The 23,344-nt window shown below is 40.6% G+C and overlaps 1 protein-coding gene across 3 annotated transcripts in view; it reads left to right on the top strand.

Annotated features, from left to right (window-relative positions):
- HECW2 (HECT, C2 and WW domain containing E3 ubiquitin protein ligase 2) overlaps positions 1 to 22,004 on the top strand; it is a 240,733-nt gene extending 218,729 nt beyond the window's left edge. For 2 of the 3 annotated variants that reach the window (XM_024195306.2, XM_024195308.2), the window contains 8 exons: positions 3,434 to 3,586; positions 5,620 to 5,718; positions 7,808 to 7,937; positions 8,379 to 8,525; positions 9,230 to 9,344; positions 10,245 to 10,330; positions 12,161 to 12,273; positions 19,319 to 22,004. In XM_024195306.2, coding sequence (XP_024051074.2) covers positions 3,434 to 3,586; positions 5,620 to 5,718; positions 7,808 to 7,937; positions 8,379 to 8,525; positions 9,230 to 9,344; positions 10,245 to 10,330; positions 12,161 to 12,273; positions 19,319 to 19,430 — 955 coding nt within the window. In that variant the 3' untranslated portion in view covers positions 19,431 to 22,004. Of the gene's footprint in view, positions 1 to 3,433; positions 3,587 to 5,619; positions 5,719 to 7,807; positions 7,938 to 8,378; positions 8,526 to 9,229; positions 9,345 to 10,244; positions 10,331 to 12,160; positions 12,274 to 19,318 lie in introns of those variants that run through there. The other variant, XM_024195310.2, reaches the window with a different exon arrangement.
- Positions 22,005 to 23,344: the final 1,340 nt, after the last annotated feature.

Here is a 23,344-nt window from a genome sequence, read left to right as displayed (position 1 = left end):
CAAACCTGATATGGTGGAGGATGTGAAACTGATGTTTAACCACCAGGTATCAGCCAGCAGTTAAGGTGGTTGTGACCTTTTCTTTCTTACATGGACCTCTCAATATCATCATCTTTGCCTTTGTCATCTTGAGTTTAGACTACTGCAGTGCAATGTGCACCCTGCAAAGTGGGGTCACACCTTAAATCCATTCCGAAACCGAGCCGGCACAGAACATGGGAGCCTGCTCATTATGCAGGGTTTTGCACTGTGAACATATTATACTAGTGCTCAGGGATGTGGACAAATTGTAGAGAGTTCAGCGGAGGGCAACAAAAATGATCAGGTGGCAGGGGCACATGACTTATGAGGAGAGGCTGAGGGAACTGGAATTGGGCTTGTTTAGTCTGCAGAAGAGAAGAGTGAGGGGGGATTTGATAGCAGCCTTCAACTACCTGAAAGGGGGTTCCAAAGAGGAGGGAGCTCAGCTGTTCTCGGTGGGGGCAGATGACAGAACAAGGAGCAATTGTCTCAAGTTGCAGTGGAGGTCTATGTTGGATATTAGGAAACACTATTTCACTAGGAGGGTGGTGAAGCACTAGAATGGGTTACCTAGGGAGGTGGTGGAATCTCCATTCTTAGAGGTTTTTAAGGCCCGGCTTGACAAAGCCCTGACTGGGATGATTTAGTTGGTGTTGGTCCTGCTTTGAGCAGGGGGGTTGGACTAGATGGCCTCCTGAGGTCTCTTCCAACCATAATCTTCTATGATTTGCCTGAGTTGCTCTTTGGTTTTCCAGGTGAGATAGTAAGATGTTAATTTTGACATACAAGTCCCTGAATGGCCAGTCTAGAAAACTGCCCGTTTCAGAGACTTTTTCTCTCCTTTTGCCATACATTTACAGTGAGCAGTGACACTCCTTCAGTTTGAATGAAAAGGAGCTGCTGGCAGGGCATTCTCAGGGACCTCTCATCTTTGGAATCCAGGCCGCACCTTGGTCTAAAATATAACAAATTGTTTGAGCTTCTGAGCACATTAAAAACTGATCTGTTTGCTCAGGCTTTTGCACAAGGGAATAGAATGGCCAGCATTTTTGGAAAAGGGTGGAATATTATATATTTTAATATAAACTTTTTAAATTAAACTAGCATCCCCATATTTTTTGTATGTGGCTGAGCAGAATTATTCTGCTAAATTTTAATTTGTTATTGTATATTTGAAAAAGGACATAGATGCCCAAAGGCAAGGATATGTACATTTTTATATTTTAGATATTAAATCAAAATAAGAGGAAAAACCCCACACATATACGGTGCAAAGCACGTCTCATTCTATAGATTAGATGATGTATATTCTATACATTAGATGTATATTAACTGTGCATTGGATAATTATCATAAGACGTACAGGTTGTCCTTTCAAGTTTAGTCTCTTGCCTTTCTATGTGTACATTATCCTGGCTCTAAGACTAAAGAAGGTCAGTGTCTGAAATCCTTAGGCTATAGAGGTGCTTTATTTGTCTCCTTTAGGGCTATAATAATGTCTCTTCCCAGTGGGAAACTCCCCAGTTTTCCATTCTGCACTGCTACAGAGGTATTGGTCTTAGGGCTTATCTACACTTACATTTTATAGCGCTCTAACTTATTGGCTCAGGGGGTGTGAAAAATCACCCCCATGAGCGCAGCAAGTCTGAGCACTTTAAAGCGCTAGTGTAGACAGGCTCCCAGCTCTGGGAGCCAATCCCCTCGTGGAAGTGGATTACCAGAAGCGCTGGGAAAGCTCTCTTCCAGCACTCACTCGCGACCACACTCGCACTTCAAAGCACTGCTGCGGGACCGTTCCCGCAGCAGCGCTTTGAAGTTTCCAGTGTAGACATACCCTTACACTTCAATTGTGACCCTGGGAGGAGTGGCAAGACAGTAATTTGTCTCAATACTATTTCAGCAATGAGGCTGTCTGTCTTCCCAATTTGAGTGCAATTACATGTCACCTGGAGAATGCATTTCCTTCAGGTTCTACTAATTCAAGATTATAGTTTCTAATAAATAAAGAATCTAAATAACTCCCAGGTTTTTTAATAAAAAAAAAAACTACTTTGATAGGGTGAAGGTCCTGAAAGGGGAGAGAGAGAGAGACTCCAAGAAAGATGAAGCATTAAAGTAATTTGAGATTTTCTTTCTAAAGGAAAATATAACTCTTTGAATTGCTATATTGCTTCCCATCTGCAAGGATATAATATGATTGTTTTTTCCATTTCTGTCCTTGATTTGTCAGATGCATATATGTGTAGGTTTAATGATGGCTCTTTTGTTGTGTGCTGTATCTAGGAAGGGATTTCTGCTTTCCCTTTAGCTTCTCCAGAATGACTTGATTTGATACCATTGATCAAGTTATTCTCAAGAGACCAATATAGACTAAGCAAGGGTCTTCCGTGAAGGCTGTGTGTCACTTAGGCCCCAATCCTGCAAGCTACTCCACCTCAGTTAGGCTGCATGCGGGCATAGGAGTCCACCCACATGATCGAGGATTTAAACACCACAGTGATAGGCACCTTAGAAAAACCTTATACAGTGGTTAAAAGAACGTAGATTTATAGAGAATAAGTCTGTAGTGAAGCAAGACTCACTGGCGCGGCGCCTCCTGCTGGTTATCCTGGGAATTAGCTCTTGTCCAGCCCGGAGCACCCTCTGCAGGCTGGTCTCCCTCCCAGACCCCAGGGCCTCTTTTCCTCTGGGTTCTGCCCCCAGCAGTAACCCACATTCTGGGTCTCCCCTCCCAGGGGAACCCCCAACCCTCTATCCTCACCTTGCCTCAGTGGCTACTGCTAATCATCATCTAGCCCTGCTCACTGGGGCAGACTGCAGTCTGTAAAAGGCCACTCATCATTGGCAAGGGGGGTCAGACCAGCTGTCTCTGCCTAACCCCGGGCTGCAGCCTCTGCAACCCCAGTACCTGTTTTGGTCTTTTAGCAAGGCCTGTAGCCTGGGGATTTACCAGGCTGGAGCTCCCCAGCTCTCCTTGCCTTTCCCCAGCCCTGCTCCATTCCCTGTACCCTGAGCTCCCAAGCAGCCAGGTCCTTTTCTCTCCAGAGCAAGAGAGAGACTGACTCATTTTCTGTCTCACAGCCCTTTTATAGGGCCAGCTGTGGCCTGACTGGGGCGTGGCCCCAGCTGTGGCTGCTTCCCCAATCAGCCTACCCTTTTTTTCAGAAGGGGCAACTGCCCTGCTACAAAGTCCATCAATGGCTATTAGCCAAGATAGTCAGGGATACAACTCCATGCTCTGAGCCTCCGTTCTGTTAATTCCCTCTGAAGTATTTGGCATTTGCCACTGTCAGAAGACAGGATAGTGAGCTAGATGAGTTGACCCAATGTGACCATTCTTATGTTCTTATGACAAGCCTTGTTGTATCAAATAAACCTTCTGTAATAAATTAACTTGATTTTTTTTTTAAAGGTTGGATTATAGTGGACCTTCAAGAGAGTTTTTTTTCCTGGTGTCCAGAGAGCTCTTCAATCCATATTATGGTTTATTTGAATATTCAGCCAATGATACCTACACAGTACAAATAAGTCCCATGTCTGCTTTTGTAGACAATCACCATGAGTGGTAAGAATTAATTTCTAATCTTATTTTTTCTATTGTTTCCACTTGTGGAGAACCAGCTCATATTTGTTCAAATGCAGAGTTTTCGATCTTTTTAACCAGCAGTAAAATAATTGCATTTCTTTAGACTTTCCTCTTTTTTTTTTTTTTTTTCTTTCCTTGTTGGTTGTAACAGATATTCTTGTTTCTCACAAAGTCAGCAAAGATGAGATTTGGAACATATGTATTGTGGTTTTGGCTCACTACATGAAACTCCACACTTTGTACAAGAGCAAACATTTGCTTCACCAAAGCACTGTCAGTCTTTTGTGCATGAAAAGCAGATTATATTAAACATTGGCTTGTGGTCAACTCAGTGTACGAGAGATTTCAATCAGCTTTTATTGCATGTTGTTTGTTTGGGATTTCTCAATGAATATAGATTGTTCCCAGTAAGGCAGTCCACATCTGGTGGAGGAAAATCTATTGAGATAGCTCTTCTTGTGTTTTGCTATTTAATCAAGGTCCATATACCTGATAGTAGCCTTTAAAATCTGTGAAAAGGATGTACTATGAGAAATCTGAAAAACAACAGAGGAAAAAACCTGAAATGATGTTCAATATATATATCTATAAAATGTATCTTTTTTTATATATACACGTAATCTCAATTTCATGATTAAGGGCCAAATTCTAAGATGGTATAAATCAGTGCGTCTCGAGCGAAGTCAGTGGATCCATGCCATTTACGCTAGCTGAGAATCTGGGTTTAAATTACAGTAATGGGGTGACAGCTGCAAGTCTGTGTAGGACAGAAGCAAATTAGGGTCTCAAATGATGGAGAATCATTGCAATGAAGTATAGTTGAGAGTTACGCCATTTGCTGGCTGCCCTGCACATCAGCTGAAGCAATGCACCTGTTGGACTCTGATACAAGATTGGATACAGAAGTTCAGCAACAACAAACTGTATATGCTGCATCTGAAAAAGCATGACAGTCTGGCAGAACAAGCTGCAGGGCTGTGCATGGCCCTCTTCTCCCTATCCCCAGCTATGTGGACCTAGAGAGCCGGCCAGTGAGTGAGTGGGGCACGACCCATTTGTTTCTGGAGAGACTAGTGCCAGTGTCAGCATCAGGGAGAGTTCAAGGAAAGCAGCTGTGCACAGAGGGAGGAAGCTTTGTGTGTCTCTTTCCCATCTTGCACACCCTGCGTAGGGCCAGGCATAACAAAGCCTTAATTTTCCCAAGTAAAGTAGTTCTGAGTTATATGTCTTACCAGGAAGTGTAGAAACTTGATTTTCTTTCAGAGAGAGCATTAGGCTTGAATCTGCTTTCAGATATATGGAGGGCATGCCTAGTTTCTTTAATGATTTTTTTCACAATGTTCTGCAACATGCACCATTATTTCTGACAGCAGAATTGTGCCCTTAGAGTCTAACAGAGTCTATGTGAAGGCCCTAGTGTTGCAAACAAAGTTGCCACGTTCCTAATTTCTAATCTTCCAGCAGCAATGAGTGCACAAGGGGGTTTAAATCATGTTGGTGCTTTTGGGGGGAAATGGAATGGTAAGGGTGATAATTTCCAGCCACCCCCCCAAAAAAAGGTTACATGGAGCCCAATATCCACCAGTCATGAAAAAGAGCATGGAGCCACCCACTAGCTAGAAAAGGATGCCTAGAATCATCTGTCAGAGTCAATCTCTCAGTGCTCAGAAAGGGAGAGTGAGGAGACGGAGGGGCAGAAAACAGCTGTCATGTTGGAAGCAAGGGTTTGAAAAAAGAACCTAGTTTGGTAGGGTTAGAATGAGTTCAGTTTAGCTTTCAGTAGCTGAAAAGTGGCAACTTCAGCTTTGAAACCCCAGGTACTTTCCATGCCTTGCAGATCTGTTTTTTCACTACATTCTACTAAGAACTAAAAAGAATCCAAGCTACCACAATACAGTTATAGTTATCTGATTTAAATATACTGTTAAACTTGGTACACAGATAAACGATAGGGCAGCACACAAACACAAAGTCTGAGTGTACTGGTTAATCTCATTTCCTTTGTCTTTCAGGTTCAGGTTCAGTGGTCGAATCCTTGGTCTTGCTCTGATACATCAGTATTTGTTAGATGCCTTCTTTACACGGCCCTTTTATAAAGCCCTCCTCAGAATGTGAGTAGAAATGTTCTGATTTTTCTTTTTCTCATGGAAAATGCAGTTTTTGACCAGCAATAAATGTCAGGTTCTTGACTCCAAGAAGATAGGTCAATATAATTTGGTCATTTAGTTTTAATCCAAGATTTACTTTAAAGTATAGTTACCTAAATTAAGGCCCATTTATGGTACTAGCCAGTTACTTGATGACTTTGAAGATGTTGCTGATCAATATCAAAACCTTGTGATTCCTGTCAACCAATTACATCACCAGTTCCTTCTATAAAATCGTACTCTTCAAATCCTGCAGTGAAACATCAGATATTAATAGAGTACTTGTTCATTTGTCTTTAATGACTCATAGGACAGGATCTGAATCAAACCTTATTTAGACTTTAAGATCAGTGTTTTCAAAAGCAGTCTCTGATTTTTGGCTGCCTCCATTTTGAGGTGCCTAACTGGGTCTGATTTTCAGAAGTACTGCATCTCCAGGGCTCAGCTGAAGACAATAAGAACTGCAGTTGCTCAATACCTCTGAAAATCAGATCTAATGTGTGTCAAGTTTAGGGCCCAAAAAAGGAAGCCCCAAATCAGAAGCCACATCTGAGAATTTCCGAAGATGATTTACATTTATCTGTAAAGCACCGTTCACATTTATGGTGCTGTGCAAATAATACAAGTTTATTTTTACAGCAACCAAAACTGTAGTAGGTGCTTTACAGAATTTTTTTTTAAAAGGCCTCGTCCCACTCCCAAGGAGCTGACAGTCCTAGGCTAGAGGTGATGTGACAGAGGAGCTGGTGGGGGAGACTAATAAAACTGTATGGGGGGGGGGGAGGTTGAAAGACAAGGACTCCAGCAATAATATCATGTGGTTACTTCGTTTAGTTATCTATTGGTCATGGTGGCTTGTTAGCAGTATTTTAAAGAGCTGTGGGCCAGATTCTGCCACCTTCACAAACAGAGGGCCTGGTTCATGATCCCCTTATGGCCTGGCCAGCAGAAAGACACTACAAAGCAGCTTTATGGATACCCCTGCTCATGCACTCCCTCCTGGGTCTGCAGCTCCACAGGTAAGGTGTCTGAACCAGCTCTGCACACGTCTTTGCAGGAGGCACTGGTGCATGGGGCATTCCTGGCTCAGCAAGGGGAATGTTGTCCCAGCCATTCTGCACAGCTGCTAAGGGCCATTGCTGCAGAATGCAAGTTAAGGTAACCCTTAGCCCAAGACCACTCCCGGTGGTCTCTAGCTAGAGAAGATGCAAGCCATCTTCCCTATGTGCCTGAACCAGCCCTAGAGTGGGCACAAGAATAAATTCCCCTGGTGGAGTAGCAGCTTATTCTCTGAGTGATCCTAAATGTAAGGCTGTTCACAGATTAAGATTCTGCTTCAAGTGAATAAGGCTGACAGAATCTGATCCCGTAATAATAATTATGATTGTTGACTGACTTCTTGTGGGGATCATGGAAGACGCAATTGGTAAGGAGGTGCTTGAATGAGGAGAGGGCAGTTGGCTCACAAACCAAATTTGGAAGGGCGCACCATGTTTAAGGGCTTTATGGCAAAATCACCCAGGCTGGCATCACTGGCAAAGTGGAGAGAGCAGGAGGTGACAAATTAAGAGCATCCTCCTTATTGCAGAGCTTAGTTAGTACTAATAAAAAGGTCCTATTTCTTTTATGAGATGAATTATATGTCACATATTGATCTTTACTATTAATAGCATTTTTTGTAATCCATAGTCAAAATAAGTCATTGAAATATGGTGCAAGTGGCCAGAATTTGAAATAAAGTGAAATTTACAAGCAAAAGGTCTTTAAAATGGAAATTTAGGGTTTTGTAGTTTAACAACAAAGAGATGAGAGTTATGCAAATAGTTGCTATTACCATTGCTAGGCAAATACAGAGATTCAGAATAGTTTCTACTAACTTGACTTAAGAACGTCAGCACAAAGGAATCCAGTAACCATTGTTCTTTGTTCTGTTGATTTCTCTGAGCTCCCTTTATTCTGTTTGTTTTGTAGGGCTGTCCTGTCTCAGCTCTGTTAATGAGCATGCACTACTGCTGTCAGCTATATTTGTATATTTTCTTCTTGTTTATGTTAGACTCTGTGACCTGAGTGACTTGGAATACCTTGATGAGGAGTTCCACCAGAGTTTGCAGTGGATGAAAGACAACGATATACATGATATCCTAGATCTCACATTCACTGTAAATGAAGAAGTTTTTGGGCAGGTGTGCAAGATTGCTACTTTCCTTTCCTTTCCTCTTTATATTCTGTTGTTAGGTAACTGTTTCTTTGGACTGAAAAATGATGTCATTCCCAGCTGATTTGAGTTCATTAATAAAAATCTTGGTTGATATGAACAATTGAAAAACCTATAGAGAGATTATCATTCGTTACCTACCAATGCAATACCTAAAGAATGCAGAAGCTGGTTTGTATCTCTTATTTTGAAGTTGCTTCTTCTTACTTTGTACTTGACATGATCTGGTGAAAATGGGGATTTCAATTTCATGTCATCTGTCTGAGTTTATGTACTCCAGTCTGTTAAACCAATCTGTGCTTGGCCTATGATATTGGGGAATTAGCGCTACATATTTAATTAAAAGCTTGAGTTTATAATATATTTTTGTTGTCCTTTTATATTATTTTGGTGGTGGTTTTCCTCTAAGATCACTGAACGGGAATTGAAACCAGGGGGTGCCAACATCCCAGTCACAGAGAAGAACAAAAAAGAATACATAGAGAGAATGGTGAAATGGAGAATTGAGAGAGGGGTTGTGCAGCAAACAGAAAGTCTAGTTCGAGGTTTCTATGAGGTAAGAAATCCTACTCAACTCTAGTTCCCATGTGTATATTATCTACCTTTCTCTATACTTGCATTTCTAATACACCCAATCACACAGTATTTAGAAAACATAGGAGTGAGAGTCATATGTATCCTACAGTAGACCTAAGGTATTTCATAATAATCAAATGTTGTCTTATATATGTGGAGGTCGCTTGTTGGAGGTCATTGAGTCAAATAACATGACTACATTCTAAAGAAATGGAAAACATTATTACCACTATTTGCCTTAGCAGCAGTGCAAACTCAGATAATAAGGAGAGTTGAACTCAGGAAGGAATTTTTTACTCCATGTCCAGCATTACACAATTGGCTGAGTATATTTCAAGATGTTTTCCTTTACATTTTCCACCTTGAACATGAACCTTGAATATATTGATCCTTATTGCCCTGGAAGTATTTCTGTATTATTTTTCTAAATCATTTTCCTTCTAAATACTATGAGCTTCTAATGAAACTGAATGTAGTTACAATATGAAACCCAGTGGAAGAATAGTCCACATATTTGCATCTTTTGAAAAAAGTTTTAACCTTAAGCCTCCCCATTCATTGAACAAGCCAGAACATTACTTGAAAAATGATACAGCATTAGTAACTGGGGAGTCTGTTTAGTAGGAGGCAAAAATAACAGAAACAATGAGGACACGTTTCTATGTATTTTATTTCCTTTCACAGGTTGTTGACGCTAGGCTGGTGTCTGTATTTGATGCAAGAGAATTGGAACTGGTTATTGCTGGCACGGCAGAAATTGACTTAAGTGACTGGAGAAACAACACAGAGTATAGAGGAGGTGACATTGATTTTTTTTTTTTTTTCCTAGTCAAAGTTAGCTCTGGTACCGCATGAATGAACCTCGAAGTGCCCTTTGTCTAAGATTTTGCTAAACCTATTCTATGAAATATGTCAATTTAATAAGTGTTGGAGCCCATTTTAAACTAATTTTGGAATGTCTTAATTTTCCTAGTTAGCTTTTGAATTAGGAGCAGTCATTTTAGTTGATAAAAGGGGTAAGATCCCAAACGGCAAGAGCATGTTTATATTTTGAATTTACAGAGAGGTTGATGGCATCTGAAAGTGAGTAGGCAAACCTTTGACATAAAGGTGTTCTCGGAGTTCGTTTACAGCAGCAGGTAAAGGTTCATGTTATATGTGACTCCAAACCCCTCTCACATCCCCATTATGCTCAGTCTTTCTCCTTGCTCTTACATTCAACTGTTCTCTGATTTTTCTCCAGCCTGACTGCATAAAGAGAGTGGTAAGGCAGCCATCTTTAGTAAGGACCACTTCACTTCCATTTCCAAAGGCTATCTGGAACTGGTAGTGAGCCTATCTGAGTGCAGTCCTGCTTCAGTCCCATCAAGAACAATGAGATGACAGCTGTTTTGAGTGAGGTGGCTGCAATTGCTACTGGCATCATGAGCAGCTTTTAAAAAAAACATAAAAAAACAAAAACCTAATGTCACAAGAGTTGGCAACTCAGATGAATGACTTGCTAATGGTTTAAGTGTTTACAAAAGGGAAACTGAATGTCTGCCTTTAATTTGGAGCAACGTGCAATGACCCTGATAAGAGCCCTGGGTTAGTCTCACTTGCTGTCTTTTGCTGATATTTGATTATAAGTATGGAGGCTAAGACTGAGCTGGGGAAGGCCATTCATGGGTAATGGGGCTTTTTGTTGTTGATCTAACAGGTTACCACGACAATCACATTGTAATTCGGTGGTTCTGGGCTGCTGTAGAAAGATTCAACAATGAACAACGGCTAAGGCTATTACAGGTGAGAGATCAGTAGATTTGTATAAAAATATATACCCTCATTTCACATTAAATGTTAAAATACTTCGTCAGTTTCGGACAATGAAACCTTCAGATAGTTTGATGTCAGGACAGGGGAATGGCCTGGTAACTCAGCAGTCTCCAGATGCTTACTGTAAATAATTGAAATGTCAGAGCTAACTAAAAACATAATTCCACTCGATAGAAATTTACCAATACCAGTATGAGTGTTGGGTGGTGGTGATTTTTATTATTTAACTAAAAAAAATCCTCAAAATTTGTATTCCAAGGAAAGGAAAAAAACATGATAGTATTTACCTTTGAAGATTATTCAGAGAAGAGCTAGGGAGGCCTTGGCTGAGGTGTTCAGAATTATGAAAATGATACTGAAACTGATCCAGTCTCCCATTATTATCCTTTCATATAACATGAAAACAAGAGGTCTTCACTAAGTTGATAGCTAGTAAATTAAGAACAAATAAATAGAAACACTGCTTCACACAGTATGTCCACCTGTGGAATTCATTTACCTGATGAAGGATTCAACAACACTGAAGGCAGTAGAGGAATTTTAACGCATATGGGTTTTTCACAGAGTTACATGTAATCGAATACAGGTACCTCTAGCACACCAAATTCTTTAGAAGGGGCCAGATCTGATTTTATCTGTGTTTGCCACATAATTGCACTGGTTTCAAATCCATTGTTTTTAAACATTTCAGAACTAGCATCTGATCATCATGTTAACTGTATTACTAAACTGCCTTTTTCCTGTTACAGCTGGCTCTGTGTAAATGCTATGTGGGAAATATTACTGAGGTGTCCCTTTTGATGCAGGACCATAGATGGCTGTGTAACTTTATTGCTAAGATTTCCCTTTGTAATTATAATACAGTGTAGGGATTCTGCAACTGCAGGTCAAAAAAATATTTTAGATAGGTGTTGTATCACAGACCATTAAAAAATAAGTAGGCTCTATTTGTCACAAGACTCTCTTATCGATGAATGGTTCTAGTCAAATCTGCTCTGCGGGCCGGCTCCAGGCACCAGCCTAGCAAGCAGGTGCCTGGGGCAGCCAATGAGGATGGGGGGTGGCACGTCCGGCCTTTCGGCAGCGGGGCCGTCATTCCCTCTCGGAGCGAAGGACCTGCTGCCGAATTGCCGCTGATCGCGATCGTGGCCTTTTTTTTTTTTTTTTGTGTGTGTGCTTGGGGCGGCAAAAACACTAGAGCCAGCCCTGCTGCTCTGTACAATGTCATAAGAAATTCTCACTGAAATCTATGGGAATTTTACCTAAATGAGAACTGCAGAACTTGGCTCTTAGCTTATATCAGTTAGTAAAGTTTGTAAAGTGCTTTGAAATCCAGCTGGATGAAAGGCACGACATAAATGTAACATCATATATGGTAATTTACTTATTAGTTAGTCCCTCTTAAACCTTATTAAGTGTGTTTTATTTTCTCCCTCCTCACTTTTTTATTTATTAGCTTGATGATACTAGTAATGTGATTTTAATTCTACACTGATTGTGCATCATAGTTACTCTTATATACTAGCTGTCTATAAGTGAAATCTGTAACAGAAATTAGGCTAGTAAGCCCTCCCTCCTAGAGTGCTAATCAAGAAATATGCCACTTTCCTTCCCCTACATTTTAAACAGGATTTTAATACTCCTGCTTCCCCTTCAAATAAGGCCTGATCCTGCAAACTCTTATACAGGAGCAACTTGACTTAGTGGGAACACTGCTGTGAGTAGTTACTTATGCATGAGCATTCACAGGACCCTGAGGTTGTATATCTGTCATCCATATTGTTCTTTTTGTGTTGGTAGTTTGTTACAGGCACATCCAGCATACCTTATGAGGGGTTTGCATCTCTAAGAGGGAGCAATGGGCCAAGAAGATTCTGTGTAGAAAAATGGGGGAAAATCACTGCTCTTCCCAGGTAAAAGTGTGTGTGTGTATGTTTTGGGTGTTGTTGTTTTTTTAATCTAAGTAAATTTTGAACTACTTGGATAGACTTCAGTTCTGTGTGAGCCAGTCACAATAGATATTTTGATATTCTCAACTATCCCTACTGCTAACTATTGGGGTTATGCAGAAGCTGCTTGAGAAACAAATAGCTGTCATTGATTGACTGGGTATGCTCTGCCGCAGGGGACGCTCTACTTCCTACTTGTTGCAGTGTGTATGACATATCTGTATTTCTTCGAACTGAAGAGGTTGTTTCCCTGCGTTGTGGGAAAGACAAACTAATTGTGCTTAAGTCTGTACCTTAATTCAATTCATTCTACTTTACCAGGTTTACAACTTCTCTTCTAAAATTTATGGGTTTTTTGTTTGTCATAAAATTAGGCATTGCTTCCCTAAAATAGCATATATGATGTTCTCTGAAAGGTAAGTTATTGGTCATTGCCAGAAAATGGATATCAGCTCTAGATTAAAGAGACCCAATGTATTTACATTCTAGTTCAGTCCCTAGGAGGGCCAGCGTGACTTCAGCGTTGTGTAGAAATCTTGCGACAGAAGAAGGCAAAACACGATGTTAAGAGAGGGTGAAGATTGTAAAGGGAGCAAGTAGTAGAGAGGCTTCGGCCAAGTGAAAAGGGGAGTAGAAAGAAATGAGCTGGATGTAAGGAAGAGCTGAATTGCACAAGGCCTTGAAGAGCGGAAGTCAGTGAAAGAATTCAAGGTGAAAAGTGACATGATCAGAGTGGCAAGAGGAAAAAGTAAGGAAGGAATTGCTTTCCTCATTTTTCCTTTTGTGATGCCAGGAAAAGAACTGTGGTCTTAAATGATCTACAGTATCAAAGACTGATGACATATGAGCCAGGATCTGACTGAACTCTATATTAACAAGAACTTCTCTACAGTGAGGTCAGTTTTGCAGATTAATACATTTGGGGAAGATTTGCCATCATCCAATTCTGTAGCATTTAGAGGAATTTGCACTGGTTGGAAATGGATACATTACTAATTTTGATTACCAGATAGAAAGTCAAAGTATAAACAGTAGTACTATGTAGTTGAAATGCACAGACCCAGTGTACAAGTTTGTGGAGTCAGTAGCTCTAGCACAAAACCACCTTGTCAGCTAAGGGTATAAATGGGAGCCACTCAGCTGAAGGTCAAAGGTACATTAAGAGAATTCTAAGTTTATATTTCAAAACAATTACTGTAGTATCTTTTAGGGTCAAAAGGTATTCTGTGTGTCAGCCACCTAGGCATGCCTCAGAGAGTGATTGTTACTGAAATGAGAAATAGATTATGTTCCTACAGCATTTTAAAAATATAAACCGTTGCATTTTCTTGAATGAACCTGGACTTCAGCAGTGCCATTCCATTTTATACCGATACTTAAGTAGGAAAAGAGATTATTGTAATTTTTGTAACTTCTAATATTCAGTTTCTAAGACAGACTTTAGGCAGTACTGAAATATTATTATTAAATAAAAGGTCCCAGTTAGGATTAGGGCACCATTCACTGGGCACATTTCACATCAAAAAGACAATTCCTGCCCCAAAAGGTTTGCAATCTAAGATCTCAATCCTGCTTAACTTCACTTTGATGAGGAGTCCCATTAGATTTGATGGGCTACTCCTGGTAATAAAGTTAAGAATGTGTGTATATGTCATCAAGATCGGGGCCTTAATAGCTAGATGTAAGTGGACACAAAATACATATTTGACCAGTGTGGCAGGATACTGGCCTGGGAGGCACAAATAACTGGAAATCAGATTTTCCAGGATTGATAATCTGGCTACTGTGAGGAGGAACGTGACAAATTAATTCATTAAATTCCTTGCTGGACCTCTCATTATCTGTAAAAGTAAATATTTTGGGGGGTATAGTATTGATGATTTTTAAAGTAACTTAAAAACGGGAGAAAGAAAATAAATTGTGACAGTTCCATTAAAATAGTGTTCTGGACCCATAAAAACCCACCAAAGCAGGGGAACTCAAAGGGAAGGCTCAAACTAGCTGACTACTAATATAACTGATGAACCCGCTTTACCCATTTATTGTGCATAGATACAGAGACTTGGGACCAAATTCACCTCTTAGGCAGCAGGATCCAACCTGGAACAGGGCCACACTCCTGTAAGCTGCTCATTCTGACATGGAAACCAGAGCCAGCGGGTACAGTCTACACAGTGGGAAGGGGCAGGACAAGCCAGGAGATTCCGCACCTCACTGAGGGAGTTTCTTCTGGCAGGGCTACTGCGTGGCTCCAGCTGTAAAATAAAACTGCTTCACTTTAGAGAAAGAGAGTGGAGATATGTGCTGAGCGCCTTTACCAGTTCAGCCCAGTGGGTGCAGGGAGGGTGCCAGCTGCTTGCCTCATTGCCCATGGCAGTGAATATGGCCCTTGATCTTTAACTTTCAATTCCCTTGCTTTGGAGACACTGGGCCACAACTTTACTACCGTTTTAAGATATTTTTACAAATATGAGAGCCAAATAACACAAGTTTATTTGTCATGAGTCAGCCACTCCCAGTGCTCAAGACATGGTACCCTAATCCCATAGGAAACACATGATTTACAGCGTCCATCTCAAACTTAGCTCTGAGCAGAATGTAAACTATGTGTTTGCTTTTCTAACATCTCCAGTTCCTGTGTGCAGAGCAGCTTCAGCCTAAGCTCCACCAGCTTCAAAGGCTTTACTGTGCAAACACTGAGTAGCACTGGCTGAAGCTACCTATCTTAACAAAGACACTGAGTGGCAAACTTTCAGCAGGCTCCTAAAAGAGATCCTGCAGATGTGGATGAATTGTTGGACACCCACTGAAAATTTCACCCTGAAGCTCTTTGATGCCTAATGATTCTAGGGTTTTGGATTAACCTAGGGACAAATTCTTTTACCCTCACTCTCGGTGATTAGTGTTTTTATTTTGTGAATAGTCCCTCCAATTTCAATGGGACCACTTGTGGAGTCTGGTACAACTGGCAAAATCTGGCTCTCAAATTACAAGTCAAGGTTTTGGGGTTTTTTTATTCATACCAGAGAGAAGAAATAAATGAATGAAAACATTTTAAAGTAGCCATTCCCTTTTCCAGGCTCTGTAGAGCTAAGGAAGGCTAATACAGATAACAGATTGATTAGATGATTCAGCCTTCCAAGGGGAGTAGTGGGGGCAAAAGACATATCTGGCTTCAAGACTAAGCTTGATAAGTTTATGGAGGGGACGGTATGATGGGATAGCCTAATTTTGGCAATTAATTGATCTTTGATTATCATAGGTAAATATGCCCAATGGGCTGATGGGATGTTAGATGGGGTGGGATCTGAATTACTACAGAGAATTCTTTCCTGGGTGTCTGGCTGGTGAGTCTTGCCCACATGCTCAGGGTTTAACTGATCGCCATATTTGAGGTCAGGAAGGAATTTTCCTCCAGGGCAGATTGGCAGAGTCCCTGGAGGTTTTTCGCCTTCCTCTGCAGCATGGGGCACGGGTCACTTGCTGGAGGATTCTCTGCACCTTGAGGAATTTACACTGGTTGGAATTTACACCTTGAGGTCTTTAAACCACGATTTGAGGACTTCAATAACTCAGGCATAGGTTAGGGGTTTGTTACAGGAGTGGGTGGGTGAGATTGTGTGGCCTGCGTTGTGCAGGAGGTCAGACTAGATGATCATAATGGTCCCTTTTGACCTTAAAGTGTGTGAGTCTATGAGATGATTCCATAGCTTCCATAGTTCTGATCATGTTATAATCAGCCTTATTGAACCAGAACAATGAAACTTCTGTAACTTGCATGTCAAATTGCCTGGCTTCTATCACTGCCCTTTATGTTAGTGGCATGTGAATGCACTGAAAAAGTTAGTTAGTTCTAGTTTAGTTTTGCCCCTGCTGTCCCTGTCACCACTTTTACTTCCAGCTTGTTTATCTTATTGTACATCAGGCTAAATCAGATATCACTAGGGGAACTTTTGCTCTCTGTTTCTTAAATGTTTAGAAGTTGGTAGTGTTAATTATATAGCAGCTAGTGATAATGCATATCTAAACATTTGCACGCGAACAGCATTCTTCTGTTATTGCTAAGGTACTGGACTTTGGACTTAAAAGTTAATTTGTCTATAATACTGTTTGAACGTCAGTGAAGGGGGAAGTGATTGAATGTCAGGACTCCAGGAACTAAGATACATTTTCCTTTATCAGAAAATGTGAGAGCAGAAAGATGAACATAGCATACAGTTAGCTTGAAATGTCCTGGGAAAGCAGTATTCACAGTAAAATCACTCTCCTTGCAGAATGACAGAGTCCTTTGTCTGGTAGAAGAAGAGCACATTTCCTCAACAAAATCAATACCTTTATTTTTAAAAATGAGTCAGCTCTCTAAAGAAAATGATGATCACATTTTCAATACACTATGACAAAATCATCCTCAAAAACTGAAAGAAAACCCAACTTGTCTTCCAAGATGCAAGATTGTTAGCTTGCAATGAATCCCTTATTGATTCATGCATCATGTTTTTTTATAATTTGTGGTTGTTTAGCCCACAGTATGTATGATGCATAATTCTAACAAGTGGATGTCTGTTTCAAAGAAACTCCTCTCCTTCCACACCCTTTCTGAATGCATTAATCGGCAGAAGCAAGAGGAAATCATTCTGCTGGTTGTGTGAGCAGCCAGAGGATGCCAGGAAGATTATTTCAATGGTCCACATTCCCCTCCTGTGGGCCTGATGGAAAGAGAAGCTCTATGAAGTTTCTTTCATAATGTTTCCTCCAAATTCTCCTTCCAGAGGGTTAAGGAGAGGGAATCAGTTGAACCCACCCACCAGATGCAGGAGGTTAGGCCACCATGGATCTTCCAAGGTCTAAATTGAACCCAGAGAATTGGTGGATATACAGGGCAATCTAGCTACCTGACAGCACTGCTCTAATTGTAAGCCTTCCTACAGTCTTTGCCCTCCCTCCCCCCCAAACACACACCTTAACAAGGGTCCCCAGCATGGAGGAACTCTGCAGGAAAGTTAGATCCTCAAAGCACACTTCCTGGATCCCACAGATAGCTTTCCACAATGTTCTGGGAAGAGAAGAGAGGTACACAGATTCTGCTGATCTGCTCCCTTTCCAGGCAGGCAAGGGTTGATCTCTCTAGTGGATTGGGAGGGAGGAAGGGGGAAAAAGAGCAGCCCCATGGGGTGTTAACTCTACCTGCTGAAAAACATTCTTATTCTGACAGAGTTCTGTTAAGTCTACAATAATTGGATGGAGCAAAATACAATATTTTTTCTACCACAGCAGTACACCCGAAGTTTGGTCTAATGTTTATAATGATAATCTGGCCCTGCATACTGTGTGTTTCCCAAAGCCTGGTATTTTTATGACACTACAATGCTGTTTGCTAATTCAGTGTTTCACCTTCACTGAGGAATTGTAATGAACTCTTAGCTTCTGTGTTTATAAACAAGCTAGAATGACTCACCTCTTCTCTTCATGTTCCAACCTGGTAGTTAGGATCTGATTGGCACTTAAGATGATGGTCCCTAGATTTGTTCATCTGGGGGCTGGGCACCTTCTTGTTTTGAGAGGGCTCACTGTAAATCCAGTGTAGCCATTCTGAATACAGCTGAATGGGGTATGTTGAATAGGGAGTCTCAGTAATTGGTGAGGGGCGAGTTCCTGACATTATACACTTAAATGTATTATGCTGCATGTTTTTTAAATGTTTGCTGTTCAAGTGCTGACAGGCAGGCCACTGCAGAAAAGGTTTCTACTTGCCAACGAGAACAGGTTTAAACAACAGTGTGGTGTAATTGCAAAAGGAAAAAGTAAATGTAAAGAAAGTCCTGCCCCTTTAAGGGCCAAACCCAAAGACAGAAGGACTTTTATCTTCCAAAGCAAAGGTCTAAAGGGTTAGTCAGCTTTCAAAGAAGAAGAGGAAATGAAAAATCCTTGGCACTTTCATCTCAGAACCCCTCTCCCAAAAGATCCTACTTGCATTAGTCACTTGGAGCTGTGCCATTTATTTCAGTGGGAGCAGGATGGAATTACCCTGCTACTCATAAATCTCTATATCAAACTCAGGCAACTCTGGTCCTTCCTCTAGTCAGAGGATGGGGTCTGTAGGACCTTTTCACAATGTGCATAGAGATTGTGATAGGCAGATCATAGAAATCAAGGGGAGAAATATATCCCTGTCCTGTCAAGAAAGCTAGAGTGTGTTTGAGAATTATATACATAGATTATCAGGGTTGGAAGGGACCTCAGGAGATCATCTAGTCCAACCCCCTGCTCAAAGCAGGATCAATCCCCAACTAAATCCCCAAATGGCCCCCCTCAAGGATTGAACTCACAACCCTGGGTTTAGCAGGCCAACGCTCAAACCACTGAGCTATCCCTCCCCCCACATTCATTTAACTACTAAATATATTTCTCTGTAATAGATTGCCACGATCAGATCCTCGACTGGTGTAAATCAACATACCTGCACTGACTTCAAGGAAGCTACACTGATTTACACCAGCTGAGGCTCTGGCCCAGAGAAATTATCAATGGAAAAGACCTAGTTTGCTAACTAGTCTATCTCCTGTCAGTAGGACTGTTCCCTATGCGTATTTTCTAGTATTTCACTAACTTTATCTAATTTATGTGCATTCATTCTTCAGAAATAACCTGCTCATGATTACAGACCTAGTATTCAAATATCACTATTTTTTAATAGAAAATACTAATTTTAAAAGTATGTATTTTAAGCCAAGTTTTCAAAACAGACTGCCTCAATTGTGCCCCTAAATTACACATTTTGTGTGTGCACATTTTACAGGCAAAATTTAGGCTACTACCTGTGATCCACATTACGGTATCAAAGTATCTTTGACAATTCTTTTTTAACTTGAAAATAACAGTCTTCAGTAACACAATATCATTTCACAAAGCATGGTTATTTGAAAGGACCTTCTAGCGCACCTGAATTTTCAGTTACTTTCATTTGAATTTCTAAATAACCTTTGCTTATTTGCCACTTTTTTTTTTGCAGGGCTCATACATGTTTCAATCGTCTTGACCTTCCCCCTTACCCATCATTCTCCATGCTCTGTGAGAAACTGTTGACAGCAGTTGAAGAGACAAGTACCTTTGGACTTGAGTGATACGCAAACCACAGTGCCCAGCTCTTTGGACGTTTGTGGATCTGTCCTCTCAAGAATGAATGAACATTTGTATTGGATTCTTAGAGGAAAATTGTTTTACAATACAATTCAAATAATGAGATTTCCATCAATGAGTAAATCTAGCTTCGGAAGCAGTTACAAGCATTGTGATAGTGGTGGAGTAATCTACGGTAATACTGGAGTGCGCCTGGTGTGCAGGGAAAACTAACAGTCTTGCAATAAACAGTTTTTCTTGACTGCCATGTTTGTTATGGCCCAAGCAAAAGATGTGACCATGCATGATCAGCAAGGTGGCTACTGCAAAATCTGATAAGTATCTTGAAACTGGATTTCACCAAAGTCCTTGAATGTAAAGTTCAAGTCAAAATGTGAAATCGTTTAGTCCACCCCTAAATTAGCTAAAATCAAACTATGGAATTCTTTATTAAAAAAAAAGTTTCCTAAAGATACGTTACTTTATGCCATATACTATAACAGAATATCCATTACTTGCTATACCTAAGACTACGAGTCCCTGCATGGTGTGCATCATAGATTTCAGCTTCCTGGGCCAGAAGTGAATTTGAAGGAAAATCAGTAGCAAGGGATGTCACAACAATGGCTTGCAATAAGGAGGTTTGTGAAAATGTATATGCAAGTGGCGCGTGTATGGCAAATGATGAGCTATTATAAGGAGAACTTAATAATGACTGATTTTATGCTTTATACTGCATGGAAACTGTTTTAAAAAATAAGTATCAATTTACCACAGCATATCAGGAAAAAAACGTACACAGTGACTTCTCTTTATTTTTATAGGTTCATTATGTTAAGTTCCTCAGAGTGTAAATAAGAAACTAGCATACTAAATGTTATTTCTGTTCATTTCACTTTTCATGCATAAACAGACATTGTGCTAGTGTTTTATTCTTTAAGCACTCTCAAGGAAAAAAATGCCTTTTATTTTTATATGAGTAAGAAATTCCCAAAAATATTTTGCACTGAATGTACCAAAGTTGAAGGGACATTATGATCAGACTGACCGCAAACTGCATCACTCTTACAAGTATCTAGAAAATAACTTCTTAAGAACCGAGCTTTCTTCACAGTGCCATGTCTATAGATATCAGGACTGTGCACATAAGTAATAATTTTGTAAAAATCAGTACATGTGATATTGTAATATGCATTTATTTTAAATGCATTTGGTTCATTTTTCATCCATCAAATAACCTTTAAGGGATTGAGTGTAATACAGATGTTTCATATTTTCCCAGCAACTTTTATTTGTACAGCACCGTGAAACACACTAGCTTATTGGGGAAACCATTTGCGACACTTAAGAGGATGAACCTTTAATAGTAATGATTCCACTCTCCCTTATCAGTGAACACCTCCAAGCTATAAACTGTTCGTAATGTCTTTCTAATTGCATTTTCACTGATGAGTAGTTTTCTTATCAATGTTAATTAAAATGGAGTCCTTTTCAATGGTATATCAAAAACTGCATGAATCCACCAATTTAATTATGCTTAATTTTGCCAAAGTGCACAGGCATCACTTGCACCCATTCCTCATAACTATCTTTAATCCTAAATTAGTTTTGCATCTGTGCATTTGTACAGCCATTAAGAAATACTACATACATCGAGCCAGAGTTCCAGAAAACTTCAACTGGATGTTGAATGGCAAGAACAGAAATACAGCTCTTTGTGTTCCTTTTGATGGCACTCAAGCATTTCAAGACCTGCTTTGTGGGAGAACTAAGTTTGGGAGTAACCTCAGGATTCCCACTCTGGGGACTCTCGTTGAATAGGGGTCTCAGTGAGGTGACATGCTTATTTTCTGTATTCATAACAATGGGAGCACCCATCCACTCAAGTGAACATTGGAACAGCAATAAAGATGCTGTCAGCAAAGACTACTTTTTCACCCTCACAATGAGAAAGTAGATGCTGTTGTGGTGGTAGGAGCTGGGTGCTGGGTAAATTTAAGTTGCCTCAGATCCCTTTCCCCCCCGCATTCCCCAAACAATATAGGAAATAATGCCTGTATTCAGATCATTGAGGAAACCCCACTGTCAAAAATAAAATGAAAATATCTTTTGACTTTACAAAAAATGGGTTCCTCCCTAAAACAATGACATCTTGGAATCACACAAGTTTTCTTAAACTGCTCCTGGCTTGTACTAAGTGGCAAAGAAATGTCAAACTGTTATTCTATTTTTACATCCAAGTTTATCAGTGTTTGCTAAGATATCACGTTAATGGTCCAGGGTTTGCTAATGCATGTGTTGTATCAAAGAACTGATACACAGTAGATAAATTTACTTGTGAGCAGGTCATTTCAGCATGGCTCATGTTTCATGTGATCAAATTCATTAAGTATCTGACACTCCAGTCACTTAGAGCCAAATGAAACTTTTGATTGGCTAAGAACCACAGAAGTTGGCTCTTGTAATATTACAGTATCTTTTCCCTAAAAAGAGATCCTTGCAGGAGAACAGATCTACAAACATTAATCCAGAAACTCATTGGAATTAAAAGGGTTAAATATTTGACACAAAAGTTTACATCAGGCTGCATTTAAGCTATGCTTTTGTACAAACCAAAAGTAATAAATGCATTTGTCATCTTTTATTTAAAAAATGAGATGTACTACTTACTTTTGTTCTGTATTCCGCCCTTTTCATCAGTCGGTGAGCATCCAGGACTCTGCAGATCTCCAGCAGGATCACCAAGGGTGGCAGGTCTCAGCAAAAAGACAAAACCCAGCGACCACTAAGATTCAGGCGAAGCAAGCTAAGGGAGGGTAGAAGGTCTGTTCCCTCCTCCTGTCTTGCCTGTACCACACTGGACTCTAAGGAAGTGCCATCTGAAGGTGATGGGGAGCTGGCTGCCTTGATGCTGCAGCCCCTTCTGCTCACAGCCCTCAGCTAGCTTCTTGCTGTATTTTAAGAAATGCTTCCCTGAAAAAGGGAGTGGAAGGGAAGGAGCATAGAAGCATTAACAGCCCCACACACCCATTACCCCACCAGCAGCAGCAGTCACCCATCAGCACCAGAGCCCATTCAACACCCCATCCCATGAAAGCCAGCCCTGGGTTCCTGCAGAAGATTGCAGGGTGTGAATACAAGGATTGTGGGGGGTTGAACTCATAACAAGCGACGATGACTGGTGTGGGGGTTGTGGATGGGGAGAAAGTTTGAAAATCCCTGGCTTAAAGTAATATATCATTTAGAAGATCTTACTTGGCTGATAAGGAGCTTTCCTTCTGGGGAGGAAACAGAATAGTCTAGCAGAGCAGAATGAATTAATGGGCCCCATTCAGCCACTGCATGATACTGACTTGGGCCAACATAATCCCCAGTATCCTTATATGGCGGAAAGCCCACTTGGGGTTCACAGCAGCAGATTTAAGGCACCTACAGCCCCGTCCCCTGCTCTGACAGGGAACTCTGAGCCGGCCAGCACTACACGGAAAGCAAGTGGTGCAGGTAGACTTCTTCCCATGGCAGAACTGCCAGGGAAAGGGGTCTCTTGTCTTCTTCTGGGGCAAATCACAACCTTGGGTGCCCTGAAGCACAGCTTCTCCTAATGGGAAGGTGGGATGTGATTTGCACAGCTCTAGTGAACTTAATCATTGTCTCTGCCAAATATGTTGGAATAGCATCTAATTAATGAACACATCCCAACTATCAGAGGCACAGATGCCTATTATGTCATATGTAGTCTCTTGTTCAAGGTATGTATGTCAGAACCTTTTACTTTATTATAGCAGTTTTCTCGACCACTCAACTCATGAGATAGCCTTCTGTTATGATAAGAAATACCCTCAGCAACAGATTGTATATTAATTAATTAAAGGAATCTCTCAGCCCAAAATAAATTTCTTTGTAACATAACCTTCACTCT

This window comes from Terrapene carolina, unplaced genomic scaffold (genome assembly GCF_002925995.2).
Source record: "Terrapene carolina triunguis isolate 2854851 unplaced genomic scaffold, T_m_triunguis-2.0 Scaffold62, whole genome shotgun sequence".
Classification (NCBI taxonomy): domain Eukaryota; kingdom Metazoa; phylum Chordata; order Testudines; family Emydidae; genus Terrapene; species Terrapene triunguis.
Note: the sequence above shows the minus strand (reverse complement) of the source record. Positions and strands in the feature narration are given on the sequence as shown.